This window comes from Neolamprologus multifasciatus, chromosome 19 (genome assembly GCF_963576455.1).
Source record: "Neolamprologus multifasciatus chromosome 19, fNeoMul1.2, whole genome shotgun sequence".
In the NCBI taxonomy this organism is placed as follows: Eukaryota; Metazoa; Chordata; class Actinopteri; order Cichliformes; family Cichlidae; genus Neolamprologus; species Neolamprologus multifasciatus.
The window spans coordinates 26,719,008-26,741,471 of NC_140457.1; the positions used below are offsets into that span (position 1 = coordinate 26,719,008).

General features: G+C 42.9%; 2 protein-coding genes and 1 long non-coding RNA gene across 3 annotated transcripts in view; 2 read left to right on the forward strand and 1 right to left on the reverse strand.

The window, feature by feature from the left end:
* The window catches only part of sptbn5 (spectrin, beta, non-erythrocytic 5), an 88,793-nt gene that overhangs the window by 13,860 nt on the left and 52,469 nt on the right, over positions 1–22,464 (reverse strand). The window contains exons 65-79 of the mRNA XM_085143088.1: positions 22,238–22,381; positions 19,846–20,042; positions 19,547–19,751; positions 16,899–17,078; positions 16,656–16,811; positions 16,342–16,559; positions 15,641–15,830; positions 15,384–15,560; positions 14,233–14,340; positions 13,294–14,054; positions 13,026–13,074; positions 12,881–12,949; positions 12,074–12,157; positions 10,936–11,027; positions 9,477–9,593 (exon numbers count right to left, since the gene is read on the reverse strand). Of these exons, the coding sequence (XP_084999214.1) occupies positions 9,477–9,593; positions 10,936–11,027; positions 12,074–12,157; positions 12,881–12,949; positions 13,026–13,074; positions 13,294–14,054; positions 14,233–14,340; positions 15,384–15,560; positions 15,641–15,830; positions 16,342–16,559; positions 16,656–16,811; positions 16,899–17,078; positions 19,547–19,751; positions 19,846–20,042; positions 22,238–22,381 (2,747 nt within the window). The remainder of the gene's footprint in view (positions 1–9,476; positions 9,594–10,935; positions 11,028–12,073; positions 12,158–12,880; positions 12,950–13,025; positions 13,075–13,293; positions 14,055–14,232; positions 14,341–15,383; positions 15,561–15,640; positions 15,831–16,341; positions 16,560–16,655; positions 16,812–16,898; positions 17,079–19,546; positions 19,752–19,845; positions 20,043–22,237; positions 22,382–22,464) is intronic.
* On the forward strand, positions 3,931–8,751 carry LOC146496725 (transcription factor 7-like 2). The gene is made up of 7 exons (XM_085143091.1): positions 3,931–4,577; positions 4,886–4,944; positions 5,042–5,104; positions 5,314–5,470; positions 5,545–5,652; positions 5,772–5,814; positions 5,934–8,751. The coding sequence occupies exons 1-7, from the start codon at positions 4,188–4,190 to the stop codon at positions 6,194–6,196; spliced, it is 1,083 nt and encodes a 360-aa protein (XP_084999217.1). The 5' UTR covers positions 3,931–4,187; the 3' UTR covers positions 6,197–8,751.
* Positions 20,594–21,884, forward strand: LOC146496726 (uncharacterized). The gene is made up of 2 exons (XR_014871134.1): positions 20,594–21,043; positions 21,751–21,884. It is a non-coding gene; the product is annotated as an uncharacterized LOC146496726 (long non-coding RNA).

The following is a 22,464-nucleotide window of genomic DNA, read 5'->3' on the forward strand; positions in this document are numbered from 1 at the left end:
GAAGCTTGCACCGCTTCCCGGGCTTTATGTAGATCAGCGATTAAGTCAGTAAATCCCCGGACCTGGTGGAGATAGGGATTTCCGGCCAGGATAGCCTCAATGGCATTTATCCCCACAACCTTCGCTCGTGCATTGGAGGTGTGGGTTACCCAGTCCACCAGGCGTAGGGCGCGTGTGAGGTCGCTCTCCCCGGACAAAGCTGCTGGATCCATCTTGTGGTCGCGTCGTACTGTCACGGCTGGGGCGGCAGTCGTGTGGAGGTGAGGAAGGAGGATCCAAAAGCAGACAGTGGCGGAGGTGCAAGTGGGTTTTATTTACAGTGCACAAATAACCAAGGTGTGGGCAGAACTGAACATAAACCTAAACTGGAAAAGCTAATACAAAAGGAGGACATGGAGCGAGGGGCAGAGAGACGCGGAGCAGATACACAAATGAACACAGACGACGCGACGAGAAACACAGGCAGACACCAACTATAAATACACACACCAGGTAATCAGGAAATGGCACACAGGAGGGCAACACAGCTGGGAGGAATCAGGGCTGACGGGACAGGGGAAATGTAAACTGAACATACTCACATCAGACAGAGACCTTCACAATAAAACAGGAAACTCAGACACGAGGAACCAAACAAGACACAGAACTAAACAGACAGCTTCACAAACAGGCGGGGTGACACGATAGACAGACAGAGACACAGACGCAGACTCAAAGGCAGACCGAATATAACACATAGAACTCAAACAGTAATAATCAACAACATCATAATAAACTAGAAAATGATAATAAACTGAAAGCGCTGGGTCACCGACCCAGGACCATGACACTTGCACAGAGAGGGTAAAACTATGATGACTGATAAAGGAGACGAAGACAACAGACAATGAGGACAGGGAGGATGCAGGGACCGAAAGAGACAGGGAAGAAGTCTCATTGTGACGAGTAAAGTGTACCTTGGCTGGCTGGGCAGCTCTCTGGGTGCTCAGCACCCCCAAAGCTCTGATCCTAGAATCGCCCCTGGTTAACAGACTATAGTGGTGATATTATTGAAAGTTTAGTTTCACCTCAGCACATTTATCATTATGTCCATTTTGTAGCACATAAAATGTTTAGTTAATATTTGTAGACAGACACGTTTTTCCTGTAAACACATTTTTATTCCAACTTTTCTTGAAAATGTAATTTTTGTAATGCTGAGCAGATCATTTCTAGTATGTGCGAAATTTTTGTGACCCCATTGAGCCAATTGTGATTAAATTTTAACTATATGTTGATTAAAGTATAATATAGGCGCAGTGCTGGTCTGCAGGGGTGTTATATGCCATGTGGGGATGCTGCTGACATATTGTAAATTGTTATGTTTATATCAAGCTAATAATAAGCAGGGACATTTGTGTCTTTCTTAAAAATTCAGATCCTTAGAGATTATTTGAAAAGTGGATCAACAGCTGTCACTAAATGAAACACTCTAACCTGCAATGGAAAAATATCCCTTATTTCACCTGTGATCACACACTTGCACGTGCAGAGCCAACAAAAGGAAACACTTTACTGAGTGAAAACGGAAGATATAAGATGCTGATGGTGCAGTGCAGCTGGTCTCAGGAGAGGATCAAAAAGCCTGATCACCTCGTCTACAAAAACAATGAGAGTTTAATGTTGTGATTGATTTAGTTTGTGCAGGTTTGTATGTTACTTTAATTATAAACTGCTTATATTGCAACTGTAAGCTGTTATGTGTTTGCAACTCTACATTTATTTTAGGAAAATTAATAATCCACAGCTGATCTAACCAAAACCAAAACTCTGTTCTTTCTTGCTGGCTTTCAATGGTAGGTGTACAAGTTCAGTTTATTTCAAGTCATTTTCCACCTAATACTAAACTTTGTATTTTTATTCCTTTTTTTTATCTTAAATGTAAACAATAGCAACAAAAAATGAACATCTTAAAACTTCTTTTTTTCTTTTCATTTTTTCCTCAGAATAATTGGATCAGATGGAATTTAATGGACTACCATGCTACATTCAGGACTTTATCACACAGGTAAATGAAGGTATCACTAGAAAATGTGCACACAATTTCTCACTTCATGCTTGCTCTTCACCAACCTCTGGTGTCATTTTGTAGTCACTTGTCTTATTATTGTCTAATTTGTTGCGATTTAGGGTCTGTGAGCACAAGCAGAGGTTTCTGCTTGGGAAGTAACCGTGTCCTCTTTTTGAGAGAACATTTAATGGCTGTGAAATATGTCAAACTTTTCTCCTCTACTTTAACAGCTAAGAGCATTTTGAACACAGTGGACAAAAGGTGTGGATTGAGGATTTTGAACTATGGCATTTAAGTGTTGTCAATGCTGAGGGTTCATGGACACAAATCCTTCTCTAAGCTGCTGTTTACAGTCTAAAAGTCTTCATCAGAACAAGCAATATAAAATAAAATAAAAGAATATTTAGCATTAAATGTACCAATGTTGTTGTGTACTACTTGTGCACAGATAAATTTAAGAAGTTTTAATTTACAAGCAAATGGTGTATAATGGTGTAATTGTATAGAAATGTATGGTTAAGGATATAAAAATGTACATTTAATGGGTTAAAGTTAAAAGAAGTGACTGTAAATAGTAATAGAAACAGAATTTTCAGTTTTTCTATTCACAGAAAAAATCCATTAATGACACAGAAAATATATTGTGACTAAGAATAAGACGATTTTTCCGTTTTACCATTTACAGAAAAGTCTTTCAACTTCCGTTAAAAAAAAAAAAACCACACATTACTGTTTTTGTACAGAATTATTTTTTACAGTGTAAAGCAACATCCGACAGCTGTTTCCTTCAATAACTGATGGACTTTTTGCATATTGTAATAGAAATATTCAATACACTCAAAACTGAAAACAAGCGTTAACCTTTCTGAGCATGGTTTTGTCTCTCTGCTTATAATTTAGTTACTAAGGGAATAAGTACCCTGACATGTGCTGTGTTCTCAGTCGGGGCCCAACATAAACTATCTGCCCCAGAGTCCCTGAGAAGGCTTTTTCCTGTTTTACTGTGTCCCTCAACGTGTAAACAAGGTCTACAAACTAAAGTTTGAATTATTGAGCTACTGTGTGATTCAGCAGTGAACTATCGTGTAAAAAAACAAGTATCAAATTAAAATTTAAACAAAAACTGCAATGATATTATCAGAAAAATGTACTTTAAAATATATCTGCAGTATTTAAATAAAGCTGTAGGCAGTAACTGCCTTCATACAGCACACTCTTGGTACATTTGAATCAAACTTTGGAGTGAATTCATCTCAACAATGCATCATATTGTATTAATTCATAACACGAATGCCTGTAAAACTTGAATCTGCAGAGCAACTTGTTACTACAGTTTTTTTTATTTCCCTCTGCAGTACAGGTCGGCTAAATCAGGTTTTAAATCACAAAAGTCATTATTTTAATGTTGTAACTGGCTAAGCTGATGCAAAATTAAAACCCTGATTTGGGTGGCTGTAGCTTAGGTGGCAGAGCAGGTCAGCCACTAATCAGAAGGTCGGTGGTTCGATCCCAGGCTGCCTCCTGGCTGCATGCCAAATATCCTTGGGCAAGATACTAACCCCATATTTGCCTACTGGTGGTGGTCAGAGGGCCCGGTGGCGCATGTGTCGGGCAGCATTGCCTCTGTCAGTGCGCCCCAGGGCAGCTGTGGCTACAATGTAACTTGCCATCGCCAGTGTGTGAATGGGTGGATGAATGGGTGAATGACTGAATGTAGTGTAAAGCGCTTTGGGGTCCTTAAGGACTAGAAAAGCGCTATACAAATGCAGGCCATTTACCATTTACCCCTCAGTCAGCAAATGTATTTTTTTTTAATCAAATTCCAAGTCCTCATGTACCTTGTTAGTGTTGTTGAATTGCAGATTCTTGTATATACATATATATGATATTTACATTTTTTTGGTAAACAACTGAAACCTGTTCATTATATTATATATAACTGTAATTGTGAAACAGTGCATTATCTTTTTAAACTGTTTGTTAACTCTCATGACTTCACCGCATTTATATAACAGCAATTGTTCTTACTTTGTAACAGAGTTTGAGGTTAGCATCGTTTGAAGTTTTAATTAGTTTGTTAGTTTTTTGTATTTCTCAGTTTGGTTTGAATTAGTTTACAAATATAACACTTTTATGAATGTGTGCCACAGGATCCTGGACAGAAGCAGTTGTCATTCTTCTGAGTAACCCCCTCAACCCATCTGTCTCTAAAATGGACATCAGGGACGAAAACAATCATATTTCAGAGAGAATGCAGTCAGAAGAAGCGCCTTCCACTCCTGAAGATGCGGCAGTTGGCATTCTGGAGCAAACATCCTACCCTCTGCCTCCCCTTCCTTTCCCCAATGGGACACCTGCCCCCCCTCAGCCAGCATCAGATCCTCAGACTGGAGGATTTGTTAGCAACGTCCTCCTAGAACCAGCTCCTCCTGTGTATCAGCAGCTGGTTCCACTCATGGGCTCAGCACCAGCTCACCTCTACAGTCAGCCAGGGACAGATAGCCAGGGACAGCTGAGACACCCAGAGGTAGTGACAGGTCTCATTGAAGTTTTATTGATAAAGATGCTTAAAACTGTTGGACTCATCACTCTGCTCTCAGCTTGCTTGTATTTCACCTTTGTATAAATGTGGTGTGAAGCTTTGCTGAACAGTAAACTTAGTCGCTGCCAGTGAAACATAATTCCAAGAATAACGCAGGAGATCAAAGTCCAGCTATGTATGAATGTAGTTTTATGCACATCTTCTCCTCCCACTGATCACTTCTTCCACCGAGTGGATAGATCATAGTATTGCAGCTTTTCTCATCATCTGTTGTGTGTTTTGTGTGTTTCAAGCGTAATGTGCTCGGGATTCCTCAAAACATGATCCAGTACCTGCATCCTGCTGGAGAACTGTACGTAAAACACACAAACACACCAGTGAACGCAGCTGCTGAACATCTGTATCTTCATAAACTCTGTTATGTCGTATCCGTCTCTGCATCTGTGTAGGCACGGTGTTCCAGTCTGGGATTTTGTCCCTCCTGCTCCCCCATCCAACACCTCCACTCCAAAGTAAGTTTCTGTGGTGCTTTGTGTCAGCGATCTGCAGGAATCTGTCTGTCTTTCCTCTGCAGATGTTTGTGTGAATTATTGTAATCAGCTTCCTTTAATGGTGCCTCCTTACATTCAGTTTCACAGCTTTACTCATGTTTTTAAACTACTTTGCTCACAGCTGTACACAATGCTAACATGTGCTCTGACTCTGTGTTTTATTCCTGTAGAAAAAGGAAATGTGAAGCCCAACAGGATGAGGACCGGCTGTACATAAAGAAGCCACCAAACACCTTCATGCTTTACCTGAAGGAGCAGAGGCCAAAGGTGACGGCGGAACTGAACATAACTGGCAGAGCAGCCGTAAATGCAGTTGTGGCAAAGAGGGTAAGTGTGTAGCTCTGCTGTAGCTGAGTATTTATCTATGCTGACAGTGGCTTCTCATGATTGTCTGTCTTCAGTGGAGGTCTCTCTCAAAAGAACAACAAGCTAAATATTTTGATCAGGCTGAAAGCGAGAGATGCCGTCACGCCACAGAGCATCCAGACTGGTCCACCAAAGAAAACTACGTATGTCCAAAGTCCCAACATGCAGTTCATACATGTGCCCATCACTGCACTGAATTATGAAACAACCAGTGCACAGAGTTTGGATCAACTGATGAAAATTCTCATATTTTTGTTTTTAGGGCAAAAAGAGGAAGAGAACGCGAAATCGCACCTCGAGCACAGGTGAGAGGAGATTTCTGGGAATTATAACTTTTTTTAAATGTGAAATGTGATGAAAAGAAGACAGAAATCTGTTAACAAAAGAAGACTTACTGTGTTTTTGTTTGTGTTTCTTTGTGCAGCATCTGAACCTAAACAGGAAGATCAACAGGCCAAGAGGCTTTGTGTGACGCCAGCTCAGACACAACCATCTTCTTCTTATTCAGTTGCGAAGGAGCCTCTTGAGCAGCCACAGAGACAGCCAGCTGTTACCAACCTTCCTGATCAGCAGTCAGTGTGTGTGCAGCTGCAGAACACACAGACAGCAGCTGATGCACCTGTGTGTCAAGTAAATCCGGTCCTCCCAGCTTCTCGTATGGATTTCAATTCAATTTTATTTATATAGCCCCAAATCACAACAAAAGTCGCCTCAAGGCGCTTCATAGATACAGAGAAAAACCCAACAATCATATGACCCCCTATGAGCAGCACTTTGGCGACAGTGGGAAGGAAAAACTCCCTTTTAACAGGAAGAAACCTCCAGCAGAACCAGGCTCAGGGAGGGGCGGGGCCATCTGCTGCGACCGGTTGGGGTGCCTCATCTGCATCACTGGCTTCCTCTGCTGCACCCGTCCACCTCCAGGCCACTTTTGTCAGTGACACTGATGAAGCACTGCTGTCAGTGGTGGAACAGCTTGACCCCCTCCTCACTTCTGAGCAGTCTCAGCAGCCCTCCTCTCCACTCACTGGTCATCACCTAAATCAGACCAACCCTGCTTCTCCTGTATATACTTCTCTATCCACATCATTTGCCTCCCCTGACACATTCTTTAAAAACCAAAAAGAGCCTATTGGTTTTGCTGACATTCAGGATGACATGTGGTCAATCCTCCCTGTCACTCCACAGCCTGATACACTCTCCTGTTCTAATACTCCTAAATATAGTCCGAACAGCCCTGCTTCTCTGGAGAATTCCTCTCCATCCAAATTGCTGGACTCCTCTGTTGCATCCACTGAATGCCAACCAACGCCTCCCTTCTTCAGTGAAACTGAAAAAAATATGATGGCGCTACGTAACGACCTCGAACCTGGGCCCTTTGCACAGCCTCTACAGCCCTCCTCTCCTGACTGGTTCTCACCAGAATCAGATCAGTCCTGCACCACCTAAACCACGGCTACCTTCATACACTCTATTAAAGAAGGTCTTAGCTCACTGCTTAATTAGCTTGATGTTCCACCCTTTTCTGCAGAGCCTCAACATCCCTGCAGCTCTCATACAAAAAAAGCCCTTCCTCTACCATTTCAGTCTTTCCTCTGTTTCACAACTGCTTGCCAGAGATCTCTCCACAGGCATGTGTGTTTGTGTGTATGTGTGCACGTGTGTACTGATAGTCCTTGTTTTGGTGCCTGATCAAAAAGTCAGCTCTTGAGTCTGCTTTTGGGTCAACCTCTCATATGAACCCTCTGGGTTTGTGATGATATCACTCATATAAACCTTTTAAATGGAACAGATAAGGCTGCCATTCCCTGGTGGTATGTGGTCTCACACACTGAGGCAAGGCGAGACCTTTATGTTAGGGAAATGGCCTCCAAAATCCAATGGCAGGGCTTCTGTTTATGTAAAGCTTTATACCTGGCTGTCAGCAGAGCAGACGAACATCCTGAATCTGTTGAATGAAACTATGTGGCACATCACAGGACACAGGGACTTCACAGGGTTAATTTCATTTGTAAAAGAGCACTGGAAAGAGAAAACACACCTACACTTGCCATTCATAGTCACACACACACCCCTTGTAGATTAAACCCTCACAGTTTTGATCATTGCCACCATAGTTGAAAGCACATCTTTAACTGAGCTGTCCTTCAAGAGGCAAGACAGAGAATGAACACTGCACCAAAACAACAGAGGCAGCTTTAACAGGGGATGGGAGCATGTCCTGACCTGCATATTTATGCAAGAAACCACAGTTGTAACACCGGTGCTGACCAGGACATGCTGGACCAGAACAGGACAAAAGGGCTCGAGAGGTATAAAAGCAGGAAGCAGCTCCAAATACATGATGTACATCTTGCACTGGGGGCCAACCCCTCTCATCGATGTGCAACCACATAGAGTTCTCCAGCCACTTAGTGGCATATATCACAAGACTAATCCTGAAAGCCTCGTTTGTGTCATGTTTTCTTCATGGCTCACGCTTGTTCTCTGTTCACTGGTTGTTGTTTTTTGCTCTCTTATCAACAAGCTTAATTTTAAAGTGTTATCAAAACGAAAATAGAAACAGACAGGCCTTTTATGTTATGTTACTCTGCTCCCCCTCACCATATCAGACAGCCCTGTGTCAACTGTGAAGACCTTCAAGTTCCTGGGTACCACCATCTCCCAGGACCTGAAGTGGGAGACCAACATCAACTCCATCCTCAAAAAGACCCAGCAGAGGATGTACTTCCTGAGACAACTGGGGAAGTACAGTCTCCCACAGGAGCTGCTGATCCAGTTCTACACTGCGGTCATTGAGTCTGTCCTGTGCTCCTCCATCACAATCTGGTATGGTGCAGCCACTAAACAGGACAGGAGCAGACTGCAGCGGACTGTACGGGCATCAGAAAGGATCATCGGCGCCCCCTGCCCTCCATCCAGGATCTGTACCTCTCAAGAACCAGGAAACGGGCAGGGAAAATCATCACAGACCCCTCACACCCTGGACACAGACTTTTTGATCTGCTGCCCTCTGGCAGACGGTACAGAAGCCTGCAGACCAGGACCACCCGACATAGGGACAGTTTCTTTCCCCTCGCCATCTCACTTCTTAACAGTTGACCTGTCACACTGCTCCCACTGCCAGACTGCAACTGCACCTTATGTAAATTCTGTAGTATTCATTCCACCTCACTTCATTTCTGTATTTTATGTATATAAGTTTAGAGTAGTTATTTATAGTTGGTTTACACAGCTGTGTGTGTGTGTGTGTGTTTGACATTGCTGTGCTTGAGAGCCACCATCTACCGAAACCAAATTCCTTGTATGTGTCTGCACATATACTTGGCCAATAAACACGATTCTGATTCTGATTACTCCAGAATCAGATTCAGGAGATTAAACAACATGTTATTGTTATTAAAGTGATTGGACTTTCCAAAGTATGACAACAGATCCAAGAGGAGGTGAAGCACCCTAGCTTGTCCTAGGACCATCTGAGTAGGAATACACTGAACAATTCGTATAAAAGTTTGTGTAATAACACCAAAAATATGTTGTTATCACCAGCTTTCATTAATATTGAGTGATAGTGATTTTAGGTTATATCACTAGTCTTGTTTCAGTAGATGATGAGGTTACATGTTTGACATTAACACTTATGTTTAATCCCACTTGTTATACTGTAATTTGTATTGCACTTATTCAGTTTTTAAAGGTGCATTATCATAACTACAATTTCCAAACTTACAAATCTGTAGTTTAGAATTTCCACTCAGCTACTTTTTGTAAATGTCTCATTTGCAACCTTGAGATACACAACTTTTTATTTTTATTTTTTTATTTTATTTTTTTGCTTAAGCTCAAACATTTCACATTCTCCAGTTGAACTGAGTAATCACTTATGATCCAAAAGTCACAAACACACTGAGTCTGAGAGCTTTGTCTTAGGTCTATTAAAATTGATCAACCATGAGTGAGCGCTCACCCGGAGTCGTCAGAGTCACTGCTGGCAGATTCCGGACAGTTCTGGAGCTTTTTCATCCAGATGAGCTGGAGCTCCTTGCTTGATGCTGCAAATACATACTGACTGCCATCCTCCAGTCTGAGAGACAGAAAGCACAACACAAGTACAAAAAAATAAGTCTTCCTAAGAATGTTTTGCATAAGAAAATACGGCATATAATGATGTAAAGAAATGCATAATTGAGACCAAAGTATGACACGGGGAGAATTTATTTGAAAGATCAGTGGTGAGCCACAAATTTTCAAAATTGTAATATAGTTTCACAGTGCTAAGAAACAAATACCGTATTTTTCAGACCATAAGGCGCACTGTCAATGATCGGGTCTGTTTTTATACATAAGGCGCAATAAGTGAAACAAAGCAGTCAGATAACTCAAACTTTACTCATTTCAGTCTTCTTGCTTCCTCCACTTCCGTATCATTGATTCATTAACGTTGAATTCTCTCACAGTTGCTCTATTCCCATGTTGTTGCAGTATATTAATGACTAACCTCATAGTGTGGATGGATTATCTCAGTTCTCCTGACTGAAGTTTGAGGTTTCCGTTTAAAGCATCCTGCCATGCAACTGCATTTGTTTCTAACCATCAGGAACCCTCACCTTAACTTTTATCGAGTGGAAAAAAGTTAGCGTTCATCCTCCAGCTTCACTGTGTTTATGTTATGCTAACATAGCTGTGTCACTACCGATCATGTAGCACATCATTATATATCAGCTAGTCCAACTTCAGTAACACTGTAACACAGGGTGGCTGTAGCTCAGGTGGCAGAGCAGGTCAGCCACTAACCAGAAGGTTGGTGGTTCGATCCCAGGCTGCCTCCTGGTTGCATGCCAAATATCCTTGGGCAAGATACCATGTTTGCCTACTGGTGGTGGTCAGAGGGCCCGGTGGCGTCTGTGTCTGGCAGCCTCGCCTCTGTCAGTGCGCCCCAGGGCAGCTGTGGCTACAATGTAGCTTGTCATCGCCAGTGTGTGAATGGGTGAATGACTGAATGTAGTGTAAAGCGCTTTGGGGTCCTTAAGGACTAGAAAAGCACTAGGCTATTTACCATTTACTACAAAAGTCACTGCTGTTTAGTATTCTGTATTAATTTATGTTGGAAGTGATCCTCGAGGCTCCTGATTACAGTAGCCGCAATGCTTTAACAATCAACCATCAACTTCATACGTATGGCGCACCAGATTATAAGCCGCACTGTCGATTTTTGAGAAAATTAAAGGATTTTAAGTGCGTCTTTAGTCCAAAAAATATAGTATCAATTTTAAGTGTAAATATGAAGTTTCAGAATGTCAGACAGTCATACAGCATAGAGAAGCTGTGATTTCTAACTTTAGCAACAACGTTAAAGTCAACTTTCCAATGCTCCAATGTTGTGTTGTGCTTGTGTTTACACTGTCCATGAAGCGTGCAGCTCTTACATTAGTCTGAAAGTGTTCTCCTTCCTTCTGTAGTAGCGATTCTCCCTGCAAACTGCTCCAACTACGTTGATAGGAGGCCACCTAGATGTCCTCTGTGAAAGCACAACAGAGTTAAACAGTGTAACCTCACTGAGATTATTAGTGAATGTGCAGAGGCAGATGGAGAACACTGTGGTTATAATCCTTCCTGTAGAAAAATAAGCTGCAATATTTTCCTTTTCGTAACACACTGAGCATGCATTAGACACGACCTACGCTCAACTGCGAGTAATTATTCTGTGTCTGAAGAACACAAAAACAGCAGCCTTGGCAGCAAGTTCCTTTGAATTATGGAATATTTTGAGTTTGACTCCAACAGACATTTCATTTCATTGCATAAACATAATTGTTTGAAAGCAACTTGAAGTTAAGGAAGTTGAAGTAATTTAATATATGAAAATGTTTCCAATAAAAATGATCATGCTAAAAACACTTTGAAAGAAAAACGAAAAAATCTCCAGATTTGGATAAAAGTCAAAAACCCTTTTTATGTGTGTCTGAGTCTTCTATCAAAAGTTACAGCTATCTCTATGAATTTGAGGAAAAATGCGTTCCAGTTACCAAAATATTTTGAAAACCTTTAAAGTTAGCTTCTGCATTGATTATGGTGGCGTCTATTCAGAGCATGAAGAGATTTTCAAATCCTAAATGAGGACTGAATTAGAAAAAAAGAGAATCTTGACTGCCATCTCTATTAATCTCTATTAATGGAAGCCCTTATTTGCTTTATTGTTGAATACGTTAGAAAAAGAAATGTGTGAATTTATTATTTATTTATTATTTTTAATGTTTTCTTTAAACAAATAAGTGCTGTTTTTTGTTGAGTTTCTTTTTCCCGTCATTTCTCAGGATACACTCACACATTCATCTTACATGTGAAAGATCCTCAGTTTGATTTTGGGAGAAGATACAAACCCAGCCTCAGGGGAGCCTAGGTAAATGGGATCGCTGTGTCAAGGACACATGATACCATCAAACATGTCCATCTGCTATGGTGCTAAACGCACTCAGGACGGGACTTAATTGTTTTTACCCAAACTGCTGTCATGTCATGTAGGCAGTGCTGTCAGTGATGCTGTGGCTTTTTAATGTTCTCTACCTGTGCAGCAGCTGCTGTGTCTTTAAACAGGCTGAGAGTCTCTCCCTGCAGAACAGCAAAGACCTCCTCCCAGTGCTCCAGACCCTGCAACAAAAGAGGAGCCTCAGCCAATGCTTCAACAGTGGGCACAACAAACAGGCTGCCATAACCCAAAAAGGTTCTCAGGAATAAAAGAAAATAAAAGGAGCACCACTGGTGTCTCTCAAACCACCGGTGCTAATGGAAGGGTAGAGTGGCAAAAAGAAAACTGGCATAAATCATCCAGGTACTCAAAGTAGGTTTCAAAAAGTAATAAAAGACCTTCATTTTACTGGCTAATGGCATTAAAAATATGTGTATCAGCTTCTGCCTTCTTCAGGGTGTGGATGTACAAGGAAAACAACAGAGCAATTCACTCTGCTTATCTCCTCTCACTTTAAGTGGGCAACACTATAATGTTACATTATTTTCTTTAGCCTTTAGAAACGATCCTGAGTACAGCATCTTCCTCCTTTAAGCAGCTACTCAGTACAGCAACAAAATCACAACTGGATACCTTGTAAAGAGCACGATTTCATACTGTGTTAGCAACCACGGTTTTCATTTATTACAAGACATAAAAATTGGAAAATCCAACTGGGAAGCCGAATAGCTCCTTTTCCATCAGGTTGTCCATCCACTTTGATAGAGATGTGGAAATAAAATTAAAAACATATCAAACAAAGAAGCACGTTGGGTTAATGCCCAATATGAAATTTTGTTTTTAGATATCTTTATAAACTACCATTCTCTATCATATCAGTTACAGATGTGTAACATGTCTCTCACCTTGTTTCCTCCTTGTTTCAGCTTAATCTCCAACACGCCCTCCATTCTGATTGGCTCCCCAGGTGTGACCTGGCAGTAAGTATGACAGGTGTGAGAACATGTGGTTGATGATGATGATTAATTTAATGAATAAGACAGTTTATACCTCAGGTTCGGGTTGCCCCTCTGCTAGCTCTAAAGACTTTTGTTGAGGTCTAGGAGAAGGGGGAATAAGGTCATCCATGAGTTAACTTACTTTTTAATGTTTTTTGTATAATTATGTGTGTGCAATTTCTTTAGCGCAGCATACTGATCCCATGGATGATTAATATATATTTTCTTGCCATGAGCTGAAACCACTGCAGTAACTTTTTTTTTTTTTAAGTTGAGGAATCAGTCAGTCGATGTCAAAGCAGGAAACGGGCCATGCTCACGTCTTATCCTCCTTTGTGATTGGTGCAGCCGTCGGGGTGTTGGGTGGTGTAATGTGATCAGCAGCAGGTGGAGCAGGAGAGCCAGGCACATCGGGCTGCCTAGATGTTGGTGATTTAGGGCGAATACATCTTTCTTTCACAGGTGGAGGTGGTGGCGGTTCAGTGGGGGCAACAAGTCGTCTGACTGCTGAAGGTGAGTTTGGTGGAGTGGTGGGTTTCTCTGGATGGTTCGGAGAATCAGAGCGGCAGCCAAATGCCTGCTCTGAAAAGGAAATTCTGGGCTTTGGAGCCACAGGTGGTTTGGACCTAGGCCGAGTCTCTTTCAGTGAATGGGACTGAGGAGGCGGTTGTGAAGAGGAATCTGCTGATTCTCCAAGGGGGGTGTTAGGATTTAGGTGTGAATTTTTGATTTGCCTTCTCCCGGCGTTAACTGTCGGGCTGGGGCTGGACTCATCGGACTCATCAGAACTGTCAGCCGATTCTACTTTTTTAATAATCTTTGAATCTGATCCAAGTCCCAGTGGTGGGCTGAGAAGAGGGCTAGGAGAACCAGAGACAGTTTCTGCTTTCTTCTCCAGCACGGATGGTCTGATTGTTCTGTCTGTCTGCCTGCCACTGCTGGCCCCATGAACGTCTCTAGAGGAGATCCGTGGGGTCTTTAGTTCTGATGGTTTACTTCTCAGGGAGGAAACTCTAGCTGGAGGCTGTCTGTACTGGAGGTCCTTCTCCTCATTTCCATGAAGACCCAGTCTGTTTTCCCTCTGCAATAAAAAAGAAAGTGTTTTTAACAGGGTTCATGCGCTACAAAAATCTAAATCAATGGTTTTAAGACATTTTTAAGATCTCAGTACCTAATAAAGACAGAAAAAACCAGTGTTTGGGGAAAAAAGCCTTTGATTTAGTCTTTGAACCTCTATTCTTTCCTGTTGTTAATGTTACCTGTGTTTTCTTTTTCTGAAGTGCAATGAAACGGTCACTCTGGGCCTGGATCATGGCCTCCAAGTCCTCCTGCCTCTTAAGGAGCTCCATAACGTCAGACACAGAATCCTGGAGGAACCACAGAAAATGTTCTGGTTAAGAGACGTTTTAATGCCACAAGTTCTGAGTGACGTCTTGGGGACTCCATCCTCTAACGACTGTGTTTAGTCTGTTCCTTCCCATTCCATGCAAGGCCACCTGGGTTGGCTGGAAGACTGTTTACTTAGCCTGGCAGGGCGAAGGACACTGTCTCAGCTGAACTATGGACACGCACACACATACACTTACACTGATAAGCACGCACTCATCCCCCCTCCCTTTCCAAACACCTTCGATGCTTGTTTCCTGCGGGGGAACACGGCGGGTCTGTGTGCCGCGCTGGAATGGTAGCACTGTGCAGGGCGGCTGCTGTGTTCGCTTCGGATTACTCCTCACCCCCCACCCAATCCTGTGGCTTGTCATGTCTTTCACACTGTTGTGCTGTGGACATTTATGTGCTTTTTGTGCAGAGGAGTTTTTTTTGTTTCCTGTTCTCATGCTGTCCTACCATGGAAGCACAGCATGAGTAGAGGTCTCTTTTTTTCCTCTTGTACTTTCCCATTGTAGTGTATATTTCAGTGTTTTTCTGTAACGCTACCGATCTCCGACTTGTATCCCCATGTGATGTCTGTGTTGTCTGTGTAAGGTCGGGGGGGTCCCATTTCACTGCAGGGCAACCTGCATGTGGCGAATAAAGCTTTGATTGATTGATTGATTGATTGATTGATTGATTGAAATCTTCCTTCAAAAATAATTTCAGTTTATTTCAAACAGGTGTATTGAGTCTATTATTATAACAGGTATAACATGGCCTTCCTTCAGGGGTAAAATAAAAACGCATCCATATTGAACGATGGACAACAAGGAGCAAATCATTTTATGTTAGATATCTTTGTTCCTCCTACCTCTGCATTTATCTGCATTACTAACACACTACAGGCAAAAATATACCCTGATACAGGGCAACAGTTTCCCTGAATCGCTACAAAAGAGTTGAAAAGTGAAAATTGTGCTTGACCCATAGAGACATCTGTCCATTTCACTTTTCTGTCCAATTCTCAGCATTCGCATACCCCGTATTCCTCAGCCATCAGAGTGCTTTCATAGGAGCTCAGCCAGCGCTCAGCCTGCTCCAGCTCTCTCTGCAGAAGGACAATCTCCAGATCCTCCTGATACAGCAGCCTGGTTTCCTCCCAAACCTTCTCCACCCGCATCTCCAGCTCCTCTAGCTCACAGATACGCTGCTCCACCTGAGAGGAGGAATATACAGTGGGATATCAGCCATTCGGAGTCATTTCTATTGTTGTTGATGTTTGATGTGCCAAACTACCTTCTCAGACATGAAGTTTCCGTCCTCAATCAGACGACTTCCTTTCTGTTTGACGGCCTGTGATTTGATTAGTTGTCTGTTGATCTGGACGCGATACTCATCATGCTTCTTAATGAGCTGTTCCAGGTCGCTTCCCTCACCACTCTGAGGCTCCCCTCTCACCAGAGACAGCATCTCCTTCAGCCACGCCCTGGAACACAAGACAATGTGCAATCTTTAAAATACTGCTTCTTTGAAAGAGAAAGCTGGTAATCTGCTGGTAGGAACAAAGAGGTTGTTATTTTCATTTGTGCTTATATCTGGCAGAGTAGCTTTCTGGCACCTGCACACTCTTCTGTGCACATACATGGAAAGTGGAGTTGGGCACATGACCCCAGAACAGAGCGGGTGACAACAACTGACAACTGATATGAAACTGATGTCGTCAAACATCACATGAAAGGAAGACCTGGGGTGTAAAGCCCCTTTAAAGCAGTTTAATCCAATGTCAATGAGGTTTACCAACTGGACTCCACAGTGTAGTGATTTACACATTTGGCTAACACATGAAAGGTCCCTGGTTTGAGACCAGGCTGAAACACAAATACTTTGGGGGTTTGTATAGAAAAATAAAGCTAATCTTAATAATCACTTAATACTATTTGTAGTGTTTTTGAATTTTGGGTAGTGTGTGAATATTTTTTTTCATTGACAGAACCTACATGAGTTCACTCCACTGGGAAAGGTATTTCTGCACATCTTCTGCCTGGCCCAGTCTGGCCCGTCGTAGGGAGGCCTTGTCCTGGATACTGGTCCAGCAGGCCTCTAGGTCATCCAGCCGCTGAGTCACAGAGGACCTGGCCTGAGGCTGGGATTTGCTCAGTGTGCAACCTACTTCTCTACTCCTGGTTACTTCCTCAGAGATTCGAACCAGGTCCCTCTGATGGAAAAGACAGACAACGAGGCAGGAACATTTATTCAGCTGTCATGCATCCACCACTTAGCTTTGATGCAGTGTTTGGTGGAAATTTCCTACCTCCAGTGCTTCATGTTGACTCATCAGAGTCTGGATGGAATGCAGGTCATGGCCCAGGTCCTCTGAGTCCAGTACTGCTTCCTTCTCAGCCATCCAGCCCTTCAGTTCTTCCACATCGTGGTTAAACTGATGAATCTCCCTTGCTGCCTGCAGATTCTGAAGGACACAGGACAGACCATCATTCTCACAACCTCTAATCCAGATCAACTCATCCAAAGGTAGCTTGATCTATCAGATCTATACCTGTTCTCTGGTCCTTATGCTACTGTTGAGCTCATCCCACAGCCTGCTGAGTGCATCATCCCTCCTGCGAGCCTGATCGTCTTGTTGCAGCCCTCGGCCAAGCTGCTGTACTGAGGTCAGTCGGCTGCGACCCAAACCAGAAACTTCTGAAACCAGAACCTCCAGCTTCTTCTGAAGGACCTATAGATGGAGAGAAGGGACAAAAAGCTAAGAAATGAATAAAGAGGGAGATATTAGCAGTTTGAGACCTAAGAGTTTCAGAAGATATACACCCTGGTAGAACACTGGTTTAATATTTACTACAAACTGACCATTTTCTCTATTTGTGTACCGGTAAAGTCTCTTCCTTTTTAAGATTTTTTCGAGCCAAAAACTGATATGCTACAATAAATAAATATGAAACTAAACCCAAACAGATGCAATCAATATAACTTGGAGCCTCTGTTTTCATAAGTTGAACAAACTTCCTGCTACGCTGAATTGGATAATAATAATAATAATGGATTGCATTTATATAGTGCTTTTCTAGGCACCCAAGGCGCTTTACAATTCCACTATTCATTCATTCTCACATTCACACACTGGTGCAGGCAAACCACGGTCGCCCAAGATAAAAAGATGGACAGATTTGTCCCGTCACTGATTCTACAGTTAGAAAACCCAGTTCAATAGGTGCTGTTATAGCTCATCTGGGTTTGAATCGACCACAGACCTTTCTCTGTGTCACATTATCCCTCTCCCAAATCACTCCCTGCTTACCTGTCTACTCTCTATACTCCTTAAAGCCCAAAAATACATAAAAAAAGAAATCACGAAAAAAGAAAACAAAAATTCAAATACAAAAAAAATCCAATAATGGTTTTCCCATTAGTGGCTTTCCCCCCCCAAAAAAGCCCTCCATAAAACTAATATTTATCACTGATTGAAGAAAACAGGAACAACCCCAGGTTTCCGGACTGTAGCCAGAGTGACAGAGAGTTCTGTTGAGCCGAGTACTCATTTAACATTAACTAGCAATGACTTTATGAATTTCTACACAAATAAAAATTGGAGACATCATACAGATGCCCCACAATCCAACTCTTGGCATTTCAGCCACCTCCATTTGACTCAGCAGAGTATCAGGGCTTTAACACCTTGTGCCCCTCGGGGACCTTGGGGACATATTTGGAAAAAACAGCTGTAGTCAGAGAAATCAGATGAGCTGTTTATTTCCTGACAACCTGAGCATTACTGGAGCTTAGCTTCAGCTGGGCGCAGTCCAGGAGAGGGCTGCATGTTCATCCAGAATCACCTGATGTTTTGCTGGAGTTGCCTGGGTAAGAGAGGCCAACTAAGGCAGATCAAGTCTTGTTTGGTGGGCTCACAAAACTCTTTCCAAACACAAAGTTTTGGGTTCAGCTCCTGCCAGAGCCATAATCCGCTTGGCCTGTCAATATCTATCAGCCACAGTCCCACAAGCTAATACAGCTGAATAGGTCCACTGTCAGACACGGCTTATGCACCCTCACTACACGTCTGGTGGGCCAGGTCTATCCATTCCAGTGTCCTCAGTGGTCACCAGATGGTGAGCAACTAACAGCTCTGCTCCTGTCTCTGGACCGTTTCCCCGACCTGAAGATGCAGGAAAGCAATGCTCTTGTGCACTGGTGAACCAACATACAGGCAACAAGCCAGAGTGATAAAAGTATACCCACCCCTGCGCGCTACCTCTCACTAAGGGAAACTAGAGTCCAGGCTTATTCCTGGACACTGGTTCCTAAACCCAAGCTGTGAATTGAGGCAAGCCTGACTATATCTATGGCACACTAGCACAGGCTAGTTATTTATGTGGGTGGCTGTAGCTCAGGTGGCAGAGCAGGTCAGCCACTAATCAGAAGGTCGGTGGTTCGATCCCAGGCTGCCTCCTGGCTGCATGCCAAATATCCTTGGGCAAGATACTAACCCCATGTTTGCCTACTGGTGGTGGTCAGAGGGCCCGGTGGCGCCTGTGTCCGGCAGCCTCGCCTCTGTCAGTGCGCCCCAGGGCAGCTGTGGCTACAATGTAGCTGCCATCACCAGTGTGTGAATGGGTGAATGACTGAATGTAGTGTAAAGCGCTTTGGGGTCCTTAAGGACTAGAAAAGCGCTATACAAATGCAGGCCATTTACCATTTATTTAACTCCAGTTCACAACGACAGTCACCAACAACAGTCATTTTAAGTTGATCCCCTAAGACCATCACTTGGCAAGAGTGGGAATGACAAACTCCTTTTTCACGGGAAGAGACTTCCAGCAGAAAAGGGCCAACCAGCTGCCATGACTGGTTAGTAGGTGAAGGGAAAGAGAAAAGCTAATGACATGCAGTAGTGGTGTATAAACACACGAGGAGTGAAAATAAATGAGTACAGAACAAATTCTCAGTGTATGATGGGAAGTCACCCGGCAGACTGAGCTTATAACAGGATAACTAAGGGCTGGTTTAGGATCAACTGATCCAGCCCTGACTATAAGCATCATCAAACAGAAAGTTGGAAATCTAATCTTACAACCCAAACTGGGAGCTCGTTTCACAGGAGCAGCAATTGATAGCTGATGGCTCAACCATTCTACTTTTTAAAAACTATGAAGCACAAGAAGCCCATGATTATTTTTCTACGCGACTCACTTCCACATTCTCCAGATCTTGTCCACAGTCGGTGGACTCTACCATCGTTCTCTTGGAGGTCAGCCATGTTTGGAGTTCTTTAGCCTCTCTCTCATACACATAGAGACGGAGCTGATCTTCCAGAGCGGCACGACGGGATGCAGAAAGTCTGAGGAGCATCTCAAAACATTCAACGACAGCTGGGAGAGACTCACTGACCAGGTGGCTGAAAAACAGAAACATTCTTTTCTTTTTAGTTTCAAAATGTAAAGAAAAACAAGCAGAATGATGATGCTGCATCGTACTACACACCGCTTTACCTCTTGGGGTGTCTAAGGTGTTGCAACGATGCACCGTTCTCCTGCAGCTTCTCCACTGTCCTCCTCTGGTTGTCCAGTTCTACAGCCACAGAGTCCAATTTCCTCAGCATAGCGTCCGTCACCTCCTCACTCCTCCCGCAGTCTCGAGACTCTAAACCCACCTGCTGCTCCTCTAACCACAGTTGGAGCTCTGAAACCTTCAAACACACAAAAATAGGCACATAACAGGTAAAGTTTTTTTGTTTCATAATTTCTTTTTTTTTCTTTTACAGTTTTTTTTGTTATGATTATATAAATAACATAAAATAATGTCATTTGTCTTAAACCAGTCCAACTGTCCAAAAAAGGCTTGTTAGATTAGTTGTTGATTCTAAATTGACCGTGAGAGTACATGGTGTTCTGTCCCTTCCTGTGAGAGACTAGTGACCTGCTCAGAGGGTAATTTGTACATTTGTATGACTTACATCTTTTATGTACAGTCAGCTACAGTGGTGCTAGTAACGAGCGGTTATACATAGGACTGGGTATTGTCACAGATTTCTAAAATGGATTTGATTTTCATCCACAAGGTTCTGATTCAATTCAATTTTGACTCAGACAGTCAGAAATATATTATTAAATGTATTTCTGGCAAAATACATTTCTATTTAAATATCAATTCAGGATTTAACCGGTCACGGCTGATGACCGCGACCCCTCCCTGAGCCTAGTTCTGCCAGAGGTTTCTACCTGTTAAAAGGGAGTTATGTTTGCTCATAGGGGGTCATATGATTGTTGGGTTTGTCATGGGCTGGGTCGTGTGACCCAGTGTTTGAGTTTTATGTATTTTTGTATCCATTTTTGATCTAGTTAATTTCTTAGTTGTTTCTGTCATCTCTCCCTGATTCGTGCGTCTACCTGCCATGTTTCATGTCTGTGTGGTTATGTTAAGGTCATGTCATGATTTATCTTCATGTCTCTGGGTTTCCTGTTTTATTTTAAAAGAGTCTGGTGTTCTTTGTTCACTGCATTTAGGTTTACTCTCCCCTGTGCTGTAATTATGTTTCATTCTATTCAGCTGTGTCCTCATGTGTCTCCACTTCCCCTGATCACCTCATGTGTGTATTTAGTCCTCAGTCTTGCTGTGTTCAGTGTCGCGTCGTCTGTGTTCTCACCTCCATGTTTTCACGGTCAGTCTTTGCAGTGATCATCATAAATGGTAAATGGTAAATGGCCTGTATTTATATAGCGCTTTACTAGTCCCTAAGGACCCCAAAGCGCTTTACATATCCAGTCATCCACACATTCACACACTGGTGATGGCAGCTACATTGTAGCCACAGCCACCCTGGGGCGCACTGACAGAGGCGAGGCTGCCGGACACTGGCGCCACCGGGCCCTCTGACCACCACCAGTAGGCAACGGGTAACACACAAAAATAGGCACACAAGGTTCTGATTCAATTCAATTTTGACTCAGACAGTCAGAAATATATTATTAAATGTATTTCTGGCAAAATACATTTCTATTTAAATATCAATTCAGGATTTAACCGGTCACGGCTGATGACCGCGACCCCTCCCTGAGCCTAGTTCTGCCGGAGGTTTCTACCTGTTAAAAGGGAGTTATGTTTGCTCATAGGGGGTCATATGATTGTTGGGTTTGTCATGGGCTGGGTCGTGTGACCCAGTGTTTGAGTTTTATGTATTTTTGTATCCATTTTTGATCTAGTTAATTTCTTAGTTGTTTCTGTCATCTCTCCCTGATTCGTGCGTCTACCTGCCATGTTTCATGTCTGCCATGTCTCGGTCATTGTGTCTTGCCCAAGGACACAATGACCGAGACTGTCCAAGCCGGGGCTCGAACCGGCAACCTTCCGGTTACAAGGCGAACTCCCAACTCTTGAGCCACGATCGCCCATCATAGTCTCTGAGTCTTCTTAGTTTGTCACAGTATTAGTTTTCCCAGTTTAGTTATAGTCTAGTTTAGTCACGCTATCCCTGCTTTGTCTGTACACTTTGTCTTCAGCCATAATAAAGGCTCGCTTTCTGTTAAGTTCACTCCCGTCTACTCACTTGTGTACGCACCTGGGTCCATCACACACACCACCGCACAGCCTGTCTCCGCAGACCGTGACAGGGTTTTTGTTTGTATGTATAATTATAGGGTCTACCTTGCAATATAAAGCGCCTTGATGTGAAGGCGCCACTTTTATTTTTTGAACAAGAGCAGCATAGCATGTCGATGGAGTCACAGTTGGTAACATTGCGACATGGTCTGAGGATGTGAGTGATTACAGTCTGTGGTTTATGATACTTGAAACAAAACTTATTTTTCCTGATATTTTTATAATATATCTAAAAAGGGGGACCTTTATACGTTAAATCTCAGTTTTATGTCATGTGTCTGTTACCTCTGTGAGGAAGGCATGTATGCTGACTGCCTCCTGCAGTAGTTTCACTTTCTTCTCACCCTCTGCCATCAGCTTCTCATGCAGACTCTTTAAGTCCTCCAGACGCTCCCGGATATCGTGAGATGCAAAGTGTCGGCCCCTGACCTGAGAGGGTCAAGAACACATAAGGTTCCCGGATCATTTCTTAAAATTCCAGCTATAACGATGCCAAAATCAAAGAGATCCTT